Source organism: Nerophis ophidion, linkage group LG09 (assembly GCF_033978795.1).
Source record: "Nerophis ophidion isolate RoL-2023_Sa linkage group LG09, RoL_Noph_v1.0, whole genome shotgun sequence".
NCBI classification, from domain to species: Eukaryota; Metazoa; Chordata; class Actinopteri; order Syngnathiformes; family Syngnathidae; genus Nerophis; species Nerophis ophidion.
The window spans coordinates 64,875,824-64,889,885 of NC_084619.1; the positions used below are offsets into that span (position 1 = coordinate 64,875,824).

General features: G+C 34.9%; 1 protein-coding gene across 5 annotated transcripts in view; it reads right to left on the reverse strand.

Moving 5' to 3' along the window:
• ebf3b (EBF transcription factor 3b) overlaps nucleotides 1-14,062 on the reverse strand; it is a 275,369-nt gene that overhangs the window by 237,509 nt on the left and 23,798 nt on the right. For all 5 annotated transcript variants that reach the window (XM_061911568.1, XM_061911565.1, XM_061911567.1 and 2 more), the window contains exon 6: nucleotides 8,142-8,210. In XM_061911568.1, the coding sequence (XP_061767552.1) occupies nucleotides 8,142-8,210 (69 nt within the window). The remainder of the gene's footprint in view (nucleotides 1-8,141; nucleotides 8,211-14,062) is intronic.

A 14,062-nucleotide genomic window follows, 5' to 3' on the forward strand; every position in this document is an offset into this window, starting at 1 on the left:
TTTGCCGAGTAAAATTACGATAATTATTGTAATATTGCCAAAATTTTACTGGTTTCTAACAAAATTGTGACTTGTCGAGTAACATCACGACCCTTTTCATAAAATTGCCATCATTTTTAACATTTTCTTATAAAATTGTGACTTATGTCGAGTAAAATTATGACAGTTTTCGTAAAAGTGCCAACATTTTTGGATGTTTTTGTAAAATTGCGACTGCTATTGAGTACAATTCCAACTTTTACCACAATATTGCCATTTTTTTGTTGTTCTTGTGAAACAGTGACATTTTTTGAGTAAAATTATTACTTTTGCCATCTTTTTGCAAAGTAAAATGCTGATTGTTATGATAACATTTCCAACATTTTAAAGTTTTCTTATAAAATCGTGACTTTCATTTGGTAAAATTCAGACTGTTTTCATAAAATTGCTAAATATTTTAGGATGTTCTTGTAAAACTGCGACTGTTATTGAGTAAAATTCCAACTTTTATCACAATGTTGCCAATTTTTTGTTGTTCTTCTGAAATAGTGAAATTATTTGAGTAAAGTTATGACTTTTGTCATCATTTTGCAGAGTAAAATTACGATTATTATTGTAATATTGCCAAAATTTTAATGGTTTCTAACAAAATTGTGACTTGTCGAGTAACATTACAACCCTTTTCATAAAATTGCCATTATTTTAACATTTTCTTATAAAATTGTGACTTATGTCGAGTAAAATTACGACAGTTTTCGTAAAAGTGCCAACATTTTTGGATGTTCTTGTAAAATTGCGACTGTTATTGAGTACAATTCCAACTTTTATCACAATATTGCCATTTTTTTGTTGTTCTTGTGAAACAGTGACGTTTTTTGAGTAAAATTATTACTTTTGCCATCTTTTTGCATAATAAAAATTCCGATTGTTATGATAAAATTTTCAACATTTTAAAGTTTTCTTATAAAATCGTGACTTTAATTGGGTAAAATTCAGACTGTTTTCATAAAATTGCAAAATATTTTAGGATGTTCTTGTAAAACTGCGACTGTTATTGAGTAAAATTCCAACTTTTATCACAATATTGCCCATTTTTTGTTGTTTTTGTGAAATGGTGAAATTATTTGAGTAAAGTTATGACTTTTGTCGTCATTTTGCCGAGTAAAGTTACGATAATTATTGTAATATTGCCAAAATTTTAATGGTTTCTAACAAAATTGTGACTTGTCGAGTAACATTACGACCCTTTTCATAAAATTGCCATTATTTTAACATTTTCTTATAAAATTGTGACTTATGTCGAGTAAAATTAAGACAGTTTTCGTAAAAGTGCCAACATTTTTGGATGTTCTTGTAAAATTGCGACTGTTTTTTTAGTACAATTCCAACTTTTAACACAATATTGCCATTTTTTTGTTGTTCTTGTGAAACAGTGACATTTTTTGAGTAAAATTATTACTTTTGCCATCTTTTTGCATAGTAAAATTCCGATTGTTATGATAAAATTTCCAACATTTTAAAGTGTTGTTATAAAATCGTGACTTTCATTGGGTAAAATTCAGACTGTTTTCGTAAAATTGCAAAATATTTTAGGACGTTCTTGTAAAACTGCGACTGTTATTGAGCAAAATTTCAACTTTTATCATAATATTGCACAAATGTTCGGTTTTTCTTGTAAACATTTGACTTGCGTTGAGTAAAATTCCGACTTTCTTTATAACACTGCGAAAATTTTAAGTTTTTCTTGTGAAATTGTGACCTTTTTCTTGTGAAAATCCAACAATTTTTTCACAAAAAGCTTATATTTACATAGTTTGTATATATTATTAATGTTGTAAATGCACTTCTTTAAATATATAGAAAGGCTGGTCCTAAAAAGGGAGGCATTTTTTGGCGGTCCCAAGAAGGTAAGAAATACAAGTGTGTGTGTGTGTGTATGTGTGTGTGTGTGTGTGTGTGTGTGTGTGTGTGTGTGTGTGTGTGTGTGTGTGTGTGTGTGTGTGTGTGTGTGTGTGTGTGTGTGTGTGTGTGTGTGTGTGTGTGTGTGTGTGTGTGAATGTGTGTGCGTGTGTGTGTGTGTGTTAGCCCGCAGACAGCAGTAGCTGCGGTAATCCATCCAGGCTCCCAGGGCAGCCGGCTCCTACTTCCGGATGCATGAGAAGCGGCTGGAGTGGAGTGGCAGCAACAACTGCTCAGCCCTATTTGATTACTAATAAGAGAGTTGTCCCCTCTGTCAGATAGCAGGCATTCTGCGCTAAGCAAACAGTCATTCCGCCTAGTCAAACATTAGCATTGCTGTCTCTCCCCAGCACGCGGTGAGAGTTACATGTACATTCAGATAACCCCCACCCTCACCTCTTTTATGCACACACCCAGCCTGGAAAGTCGCGTCAATGCCGAGCGCTCGCTCTCCCGCTTCAGAGGCAGTAGGACGGTCAACTACCCTCAAGGTACAAAAAAAAATAATAATTTAAAAAAAAAAAGGAATTTGGATATAGAGGAGAGGTGTCACACTCAAGGCTTGTGGCCTGAGAAATGCCTTAAAACAATATGCGTGAATAAAACTTTTCTTACTAAATATATTTGGTCTTTCCCTTTTCGACCTGCATGCCATTGCGTATCTTTTAAAAGTCAATATTTTCAAAATCAAAATGTTATATTATCATGTATTCCAAAAAACATTTTTTTTTTGTTAAAATAAAAACAACTACTGTACTTAAAAATCTGCTTGACTTATGCTTTCAAAACAAACTATCATTTAAAAAATGGTAGACTGTAAATAGAGTAATTTGTTGTCGGGGAAATAGTACAAAAAGGTGTTGCGTAGGATTTTGTACGTAGTCACATAAATATGTTTTTGTACAAAAAGTCACATAAATAGTATATTTTTGTACAAAAAGTCACATAAATGGTATTTTTTATACATTAAGTCACATATAAAGTATATTATTGTACAAACAGTTACATAAACAGTATATTTTGTACATAAAGTCACATACTAGTATATTGTTGTACATAGTCACATAAATAGTATACTTTTGTACACAAAGTCAGATAAATAGTATATTTTTGTGCACAAAGTCACATAGATAGTATATTTTTGTACAAATAGTTACATACGTAAGTAGCATATTTTTGTACATAGTCACATACTGGTATATTTTTGTACAAAAAGTCACATAGATAGTATATTTTTGTACAAAACTTTAGATAAATAGTATATTTTTATACATAAAGGCACATAAAAATATTTTTTTCGTCCAAACAGTAACATTAACAGTGTATTTGTGTAGACAAAGTCACAAATTAGTATATTTTTGTACATAAAGTCACATAAATAGTATATTTTTGTACAAAAAGTTACATAAATAGTATATTTTTGTACGTAAAGTCCCATACTAGTATATTTATGAACACAAAGTCTCATAAATGGTATATTTTTATACACAAAGTTACATAAATAGCATATTTTTGTACATAGTCACATAAAAAGTATATTTTTGTACAAACAGTTACATAAACAGTATATTTTTGTACATAGTCACATACTAGTATATTTTTGTACACAAAGTCACTCAAATAGTATATCTTTTTACCAAAATGTTCACATAAATATATATATATATATATATATATATATATATATATATATATATATAATATATATATATATATATATATATATATATATATATATATATATATATATATATATATATATATATATATATTTTTTTTTTTTTTTTTTTTTTAAACTTGGGACTTCCCGCGGGCCAGACTTTGGACGGGGATGGGCCGTGTCCGGCCCACGGGTTGTAGTTTGGGTATCGCTGCACTAAAACATTAAAAAACAAACAAAAAAACATTAAAACAACAATATTTTACGGTTAAAAAAAAAACAAACTTGCAGCTCTGCTGTTAAACTTTTCCCGTAAAAACATTGGTGTTGTTTCTCCATTCCATTCTATTTATTCCATTTTTTATATGCCATTAAAAAAAAAAAAACACTGCTTTTACTGCAAAAATTCCGGTGACTGAGCTGCCAGTTTTTAAAGTGAAATTAAAATATTTTTTTTGCAGCTCATGCAAAAACATTTTTATGTATTACACATATATATACATACATATATATACATATATATACATACATATACATACATACATACATACATACATACATACATACACATATATATATATATATATATATATATATATATATATATATATATATATATATATATATATATATATATATATATATATATATATATATATATATATATGTACACATACATGTATATTCATATATTACTCATTGTTAAAACCGGCCCTCTGAGGACCACCATAACTGCGATGTGGCGAGTTCGACACCCCTGATCTGGACCAAATAGTCCACCTGCTCAGACGCGTCACTGAATAGAAACTTGCAGTATTGTGCAACAACAACAACAAAAACAAAAAAAAGTCAAAACGGTAAATAGTGGGAGTTAGCGATGACGTTAATTAGCGTTCCATTCCATTTAGCTTAAAGAGAGAAGCTGTTGCTCAAGGGTAGCACTAAATAGTGGCCACTTAAGCCTATAGAATGTGTGCTGAGGTGCCAGTTCACCTGCTGACATCATCCACTGCAACACAAACTAGTCTTCACCAAGTACACAAAACAACAATCATCATCAACTTTTATGTTGTTTTGAGACAATGTTGATGTGTTTCATATTTGTTTACTATATGGTATATTTATTTATTCACTGTTCTGTTGCATAGAACAAGGAAATGGGATACAATTGCTGATCTATAAAAAAAGGGTGGGATTAAATAAATTCTGCTTCTTCCTACTCCTTTTGGGACCTGCTGTCATGAGACAAGTGGAAATGTGCATTCATGACGTTGTAATGTGTGCATGTTGCACAGAAACTCAAACTCTATATTTAGTGGCGCCCCCTGCTGGTTGGTGTGGAGGACTCGTGTAATGTAATACATTTGCTACCGCTTGTCCCTATTCAGATATGGTAATAGTAGGGTCACATTTTACACACTTTAAGGAAGTTTCTAGTCAATCCAAAACTAGTCAGCGCCACCTGCTGGTATTTTTGTCAGAAGCGTTCCGGTAACTCACGAAGGGTGCGTTTTCAGCACTTTCTACCACTTTTGTCCGGAAATGTGACTTTAAAAAAAAAAAGTTTACAATACTGTAAGAAAGGGAAACACGTCGTAGTGGTTTGTGTTGTGGTTTGTGCAGCCCTTTGAGACACTAGTGATTTAGGATTATATAACTAAACATTGATTGATTGATTGATTGAAGTACCTTTACCCCAGATTTGCTACCGCTTGTCCCGATACAGATACGGCCAATTAGTAATAGGGTCAGATTGTACACACCTGCCTTTAAGGAAGTTTCGAGTCAGGTTTAATAAGAGCGCCATCTGCTGGTGTTTCTGTCAGAAATGTTCAGTAACTCATGAAGGGTGCGTGTTTTCAGCACTTTTCGCGGCTTTTTGTCAGGAAATGTGCCTTTTTTTTACCAATACTGTAAGAAAGGGGAACACATCCTTGATCAAGCACTTTTTATCCAGATTTGCTACCGCTTGTCCCGATACAGATACAGTAGTAGGGTCACATTTTTGCACACTTTCAGGAAGTTTCTAGTCAATCCAAAACTTGTCAGGCTTAAGAGCGCCACCTGCTGTTTTTTCTGTCAGAAATGTTCGAGTAACTCGCAAAGGGTTTGGGTTTTCAGCACTTTCTACCCAATTTTGTCAGGAAAAGTGACTTTTTTAATTTTTTTAATTTTTTTTTACAACACTGTAAGAAAGGGGAACACATCCTTGATCAAGCACCTTTATCCAGATTTGCTACAGCTTGTCCCTATACAGATACATTTAGTAGTAGGGTCAGATTGTACACACCTGCCTTTAAGGAAGTTTCTAGTCAATCCAAAACTAGTCAGGCTTAAAAAGAGCGCCACCTGCTGGTGTTTTTGTCAGAAATGTTCAGGCAACTCACAAAGGGTGCGTGTTTTCAGCAGTTTTCACCACTTTTGTCAGGAAATGTGACTTTAAAAAAAAAAAAGTACAATACTGTAAGAAAGGAAACAACATCCTCGATCAAGCACATCAAGCACCTTTATAAAGATTTGCTACCGCTTGTCCCTATACAGATACAGTAGTAGTAGGGTCACCTTTTGCAAACTTTGAGGAAGTTTCTAGTCAATACAAAACTAGTCAGGTTTAATAAGAGCGCCACCTGCTGGTGTTTCTGTCAGAAATGGTCAGTAACTCACAAAGGGTGCATGTTTTCAGCACATTTCACACCTTTTTGTCAGGAAATGTGACCTTTTTTAATCCCAATACTGTAAGAAAGGGGAACACATCCTTGATCAAGCACCTTTATCCAGATTTTCTACCACTTGTCCCGAGACAGGTACGGTAGTGGGGTCACATTTTGCACACTTTCAGGAAGTTTCTAGCCAATCCAAAACTAGGCAGGTTGAATAAGAGCGCCACCTGCTGGTGTTTCTGTCAGAAATGTTCAGTAACTCACAAAGGGTGCATGTTTTCAGCACTTTTCACACCTTTTTGTCAGGAAATGTGACCTTTTTTAATCCCAATACTGTAAGAAAGGGGAACACATCCTCGATCAAGCACCTTTATCCAGCTTTGCTACCGCTTGTCCCGATACAGGTATGGTAGTAGGGTCACATTTTGCACACTTTCAGGAAGTTTCTAGCCAATCCAAAACTAGTCAGGTTTAATAAGAGCGCCACCTGCTGGTGTTTTTGTCAGAAACGTTCAGTAACTCACAAAGGGTGCATGTTTTCAGCCCTTTTCACACCTTTTTGTCAGGAAATGTGACCTTTTTTAATCCCAATATTGTAAGAAAGGGGAACACATCCTTGATCAAGCACTTTTATCCAGATTTGCTACCGCTTGTCCTGATACAGGTACGGTAGTGGGGTCACATTTTGCACACTTTCAGGAAGTTTCTAGCCAATCCAAAACTAGTCAGGTTTAATAAGAGCGCCACCTGCTGGTGTTTCTGTCAAAAATGTTTAGTAACTCACAAAGAGTGCGTGTTTTCAGCAATTTTCGCCGCTTTTTGTCAGGAAATGTGACTTTTTAATATTTTTGTGACAAAACTGTAAGAAAGGGGAACACATCCTTGATCAAGCACTTTTATCCAGATTTGCTACAGCTTGTCCCGATACAGATACAATTAGTAGTAGGGTCAGACTGAACACACCTGCCTTTCAGGAAGTTTCTAGTCAATCCAAAACTAGTCAGATTTAATAAGAGCGCCACCTGCTGGTGTTTCTGTCAGAAATGTTCAGTAACTCACAAAGGGTGCGTGTTTTCAGCACTTTTCGCCGCTTTTTGTCAGGAAATGTGACTTTTTAATATTTTTTCGACAAAACTGTAAGAAAGGGAACACATCCTTGATCAAGCGCCTTTACCCAGATTTGCTACTGCTTGTCCCTATACAGATACAGTAGTAATGGGGTCACATTTTACACACTTTAAGGAAGTTTCTAGTCAATCCAAAACAATTCAGGTTTAATAAGAGCGCCACCTGCTGGTGTTTCTGTCAGAAACGTTAAGTAACTCAGGAAGGGTGCGTGTTTTCAGCAATTTCCACCCTCCTCCCCTTTTTCTTTTTTTTCACCAATACTGCAAGAAAGGGATGACATCCTCGATCACGCACCTTTATCAAGACCTGCACCACATTCCAAACACCTCAATTTGTGGTTTCTGGTGCGAACAAACAAACCCAGCAGCTGCACTGTGACTGAGCATCAACACAACAACAAAAAAAAGGGCGGGGAGGGAGGAGAGGGGGAGGGGGGAGTGTTCGCCAAGCAAACAGGAAGCTACCCAAGCTAATTAGCTCTATTCCCAGCATGATCCTCCAGCGAGTGAACCACCTGCACCCATCCAGGTGGCTGACCGCCCCCCCGGGCGCACAGGTATAGCTGGGAAAGACCCCCCTCAGCCACTCGCACGCCCATAGCTCCCAAGTACGGAGCCCACAAACCGGGCCGTCTGGCCCCGTCAAGGGAGGGGAAGGGGGGCTTGGGGGTGGGATCATTTGTTCCATACAGTCTGCCCGTTTAGTCAGTGGTTTGACTCCCCCGCCCCCTTAAAGCAAGCGAGATGAGGCCTTACCTGTCGATGATCACCGGGTCTGACGGGGTCTCGTTCCTGTTGCCGCAGCTTTTCTTGTCGCAGCATCGGCTGTCGGGACACAAGCAGGACGTCTTCGTTAAGAAGTCATAACGAGGCTACGGTGCTATAAGGCAAATGTTTGGACTGGGGGGCCACATTGAAAGAAAAAGTGTCCGTTGGGGCCAATGTGTTAGTGTGTATAAATGATATATATCTATCTGTAAAATCTGTGTTGGCCCCCTTTTTCCCAGGAACACTAATACCAAAAGTCACAATGTTCGATTGAGTTGTAGGAAAAGATATGACAGACCACCTTAAAAAAAAACGGAATGGAATTTTACAGTTTTTTTTACTGAATGGGACACCCAAAATGTACATAAAAATAAAGAAAGTGGGATTTACTATATTAACAGTAAAACACTGAATATTAACATCTTATACCAATCGCTCTTCTTTTACGTGGTGTCCACAAAATTAACTATGAACAATAAAACAGTGAATATTAACTTTTACGTGGAATTTGAAATATTAACTATGAACGATAAAATACTGAATATTAACATAACTCCTCTTTTATATGGAATTTACAATATTAACTATGAACAATAAAACACTGAATATTAGCAACATATGAACGTCGCTCCTTTTATACGTGGAATTTACAATATTAACTATGAACAAAAAAACACTGAATATTAACAACATTCGAACGTCGCTCCTCTTTTACGTGGGATTTGAGATATTAACTATGACCAATAAAACACTGAATATCAACAACATATGAACGTCTTTTGCATTGAATTTGCTATATTAACTATGAACAATAAAACACTGCATATTAACATGAACGCCAGTCCTCTTTTACGTGGGATTTACAATATCAACTATGAACAATAAAACACTGAATATTACCAACATATGAACATCACTTCTCTTTTACGTGGTATCAACAATATTATCTATGAACAATTAAAGACTGAATATTAACATATGAACATCACTCCTCTTTTACGTGGAATTTACAATATTAACTATGAACAATAAAACACTGAATATTAACAACATATGAACGTCGCTCCTTTTATACGTGGAATTTACAATATTAACTATGAACAATAAAACACTGAATATTAACAACATATGAACGTCGCTCCTTTTATACGTGGAATTTACAATATTAACTATGAACAATGGCTTCACGGTGGCAGAGGGGTTAGTGCGTCTGCCTCACAATACGAAGTTCCTGCAGTCCTGGGTTCAAATCCAGGCTCGGGATCTTTCTGTGTGGAGTTTGCATGTTCTCCCCGTGAATGCGTGGTTTTCCCTCCGGGTACTCCGGCTTCCTCCCACTTCCAAAGACATGCACCTGGGGATAGGTTGATTGGCAACACTAAAATTGGCCCTAGTGTGTGAATGTGAGTGTGAATGTTGTCTGTCTATTTGTGTTGGCCCTGCGATGAGGTGGCGACTTGTCCAGGGTGTACCCTGCCTTCCGCCCGATTGTAGCTGAGATAGGCGCCAGCGCCCCCCGCGACCCCGAAAGGGAATAAGCGGTAGAAAATGGATGGATGGAACTATGAACAATACAACACTGAATATTAACAACATATGAACGTCGCTCCTTTTATACGTGGAATTTACAATATTAACTATGAACAATAAAACACTGAATATTAACAACATTTGAACGTCGCTCCTCTTTTACGTGGGATTTGAGATATTAACTATCACCAAAAAAACACTGAATATCAACAACATATGAACGTCTTTTGCATTGGATTTGCAATATTAACTATGAACAATAAAACACGGAATATTAACATGAACCCCATTACCTCTTTTACGTGGGATTTACAATATTAACTATGAACAATAAAAGACTGAATATTAACAACATTTGAACATCGCTCTTCTTTTACATGGAATTTACAATATTAATTATGAACAATAAAACACTGAATATTAACAACGTATAAACGTTGTTCATCTTTTACGTGGTATCAACAACATTAACTATGAAATAAAACACTGATTAACAACATACGAATGTCACTCCCCTTTTTTGGGGGATTTGCAATATTAACTATGAACAATAAAACACTGAATATTAACATATGAACCCCACTCCTCTTTTACGTGGGATTTACAATATTGACTAAGAAAATTAAAACACTGAATATCAACAACATATGAACATTGTTCCTTTTTTATGTGGGATTTACAATATTAACTATGAACAATAAAACACTGAATATTAACATATGAACGCCGCAACTTTTTTACATGGGATATACAATATTAACTATGGACAATAAAACACTGAATATTAACAACATATGAACATAGTTCCTTTTTTACGTGGGATTTACATTATTAACTATGAACAATAAAACACTGAATATTAACAAGATATGAGTATCGTTCCTCTTTTACGTGGGATTTACAATATTAACTATGAACAATAAAACACTGAATATTAACAACATATCAACATATTTTACTTCTCAGAGCATCTCCTCCATAGACATATTTTACAATCAAGCAAAACACAACAACAATGTAACAAACAACCAAATACAACAACTACAATACGATATATTATCACTTTTAGGCAGAAATTTGTTGTAAAAATTTGCTTCCGCATCTGTTCCTGACACATGTGTTTTGGGCTGGCTGCTCAGAAAACAAGCCCCGCCCACTCTGCTTTGTTCCTGGCCTGAGTTGCTGTGACCTAGATTACCGTAATAACTTGAGTAAAAGTGCCGATTTCAAATACTTTCTATAGTTCAATACTTACGGTCATTTGATGTTAAAGGTCTAAAAAAGTGATGAAACGGTGAAAACCTTAATAGGTCACATGTGGCCCGCGGGTCGTATTTTGCCCAGGTCTGCTATAAAGTGAGATTTAGGGGTTATTTTTTCGGAATTGGAAGGAAGTATTCACACTCTCAATGTGTGCAATCATTTCAGGCCTTTTTTCCTCCGCCCAGCCCCTCACCAACTTGTGAACATCCCCCCAAAAAAGGACTAATATCCCCGCTAACCGACGAGCAAAGGGCAAATAAGAAAGTACCCTTGGCAGAGGTAACAACGCTTTTTTTTTTTATCGACCACCACGCTTAAGCCCGTCCATTGATGCACAAAAAAAAAAAAAAAAAAATGTCTAAAAACAACATGTTGTGTTGTTTGGCTTATAGCGCCGCAAGGGGAGGGGCGCGGGGAATATGGAAAAGGGGGGGGGGGGGGGGGGGGGTTGGGGGGGGGGAGGCAAGGGAGTCACTTTTCACAGCTTCAGCTTTTGTTTACCTCTAATTGCCAAGCTGCTATTTCTGAGGGAGATGCAAGGTGCCACCCTCAACCAATATTTCTGCAAGGCATTTATCAATTATGGCCTCAAAAAAGCACTAATCTATCTTGCAGCACATGTTTCAGCTACCCCCCCTCTTCCCGCTTTCTCGCTCAATCCGGGGGCTTCCAGTGAGCTGCCTTTCGCATCCTTTGATTTGGACATGAATTAAGAAAGAAAAAAAAAAAAAAGCTGCAGAAATAAACAAATTCATCATCCGGGCTTCCATTTGAAATGAAAACACACGAGAATAAGATTGATTTACGCCATATGGCGCAGGAAGACAAAACAAAGATTTGTGCGAAGATATTGTTGGTGGAGCGCACGCTCTTTTAAAAAAAATAACGTCTGATTTACAGCAGTAATACTTATTCGTGGTGGGATGACTCTGCTCTTATTCTTCTCTTATCTGATCACTTTTTTACCGCCAAAAATACAACACTAATCCTTTTTAATACTTCCTTTACAAAGATAATGATATTAATTCAACAGTATATTTATTATTGTGGAGCTACATTACAGCTTTTTTTTTTTGCCATTTGCACACAACTTTACAGTAAAACACATATTTCATAAATTAAGCGTGGAAATTTTGCATTTTACATAATTTTTCTGTTGTTTTGCATTATGGTTGTGATGCATATATGGCAATATTATTATCAATAATAACAATATTGATCAGACAGAATAATTAAATAGCAAAATAATTTCATTAATTACTTGATAGTATGAAAAACATGTCAGTATGCTAAGCAGAAAGACATTAATAATAATATTTTTTGCATTTCTAACAGTATTGTATCCATTGACATGTGGACATCGAAGAGAGAAAATATTAATATGACTATAAAGACGCAGAACGGACATATAAAATATCTACAAATTTTACAAAGTACAACCACATTAATAATAATATTTTTTGCATTTCTATCACCAGTTTTCTACTGTATTTCAGGCCACATGGTCATCTAATAGAGTGTATGTTAATATGAATATAACGACGCAGAACAGGGACAGAAGCCAAATAAAATACTTTGAAAAAATAATCAACATCAACACTTCATTCTGAATGGTAATCGCGTTTATATGCATATCCTTATTATTATTAATAAGTAATGATAATGAAAAAAGTGCATCATAGAGGGACTAATAACCGTGTAAGCCAATTAAATATTAGAAACAGACGGAATAATTACATTTTTATAATTAAATCGTTGAAAGTGATGACGCGAGCGCACAGTATTAATATAATTATGAATAATAACAATAATAATGATGATGCGGCACTGTGTATATAGCCAAAATACGTCAAATATTCTCAGTATTGCAGATGTGAATCATGCACAACAATATTAAATTACCGTAATACCTGTCCAACTGTGCAAGCACAAAAAAATGTATGTGATCGGTGCATTATTAATAATAACAAATAATAATAAAAAACGTGCATCATAGAGGAACTAATAACCGTGTAAGCCAATTAAGTATTGGGAACAGATCGGTGTGATGCGGTGCAAGCCACAACCCGAATAATGAACATTTTCATAATTAAAGTGATTATGCGAGTGCACAGTATTAATATTCGTATAACTAATAAAAATAATAATTATGATGATGATGATGATGATGATGATGATGATGATGATGAAGCGGCACTTTGTAAATAGACAAAATACATCAAATATTGTCAATATACGCACAACGATATTAAAATACCGTAATACCGGTCAAACTGTGCAAGCACAAACAAAAAGTGATCATTATTGTTATTATTACTATTATTATTATTAATAGGCGATAATAATGAAAAAAGTGCATCACAGAGGGATTAATAATTGTGTAAGCCAATTAATATTATTATGAATGATGATAATAATAATAATAATGATGATGATGCAGCACTGTGCAAATAGTCAAATATTCTCAGAATTGCAGATGTCAATCAAGCACAACAATATGAAATTACCGTAACACCTGTCAAACTGTGCAAGCACAAAAAAAATAATGTGATCGGTGCGTTATTGTTATTATTCTTATTATCATTAATAGGCAATAATAATGAAAAAGTGCATCGTAAAGGGCTAATAACCGTGTAACCCAATTAATATTATTATGAATAATAATAATAATAATAATAATAAATATGATGATGCAGCACTGTGCAAATGGTCAAATATTCTCTGCATTTCAGATGTCAATCAAGCACAACAATATTAAATTACCATAACACCTGTCAAACTGTGCAAGCACAAAAAAAATAATGTGATCATCCATTATTATTATTGTTATTATTATTATTATTATGATTAACAGGCAATACTAATGAAAAAAGTGCATCATAGAGGGACTAATAACCGTAATTAATATAATTATGAAAAATAATAATAATAATGATGATGATGCAGCACTGTGTATATAGTCAAATATTCTCAGCATTGCAGATGTCAATCAAGCACAACAATATTAAATTACCGTAATACCTGTCAAACTGTGCAAGCACAAAAAAATAACGTGATCAATGCATTATTATTATTATTATTGTCATAATTAATAGGCAATAATAATGAAAAAGTGC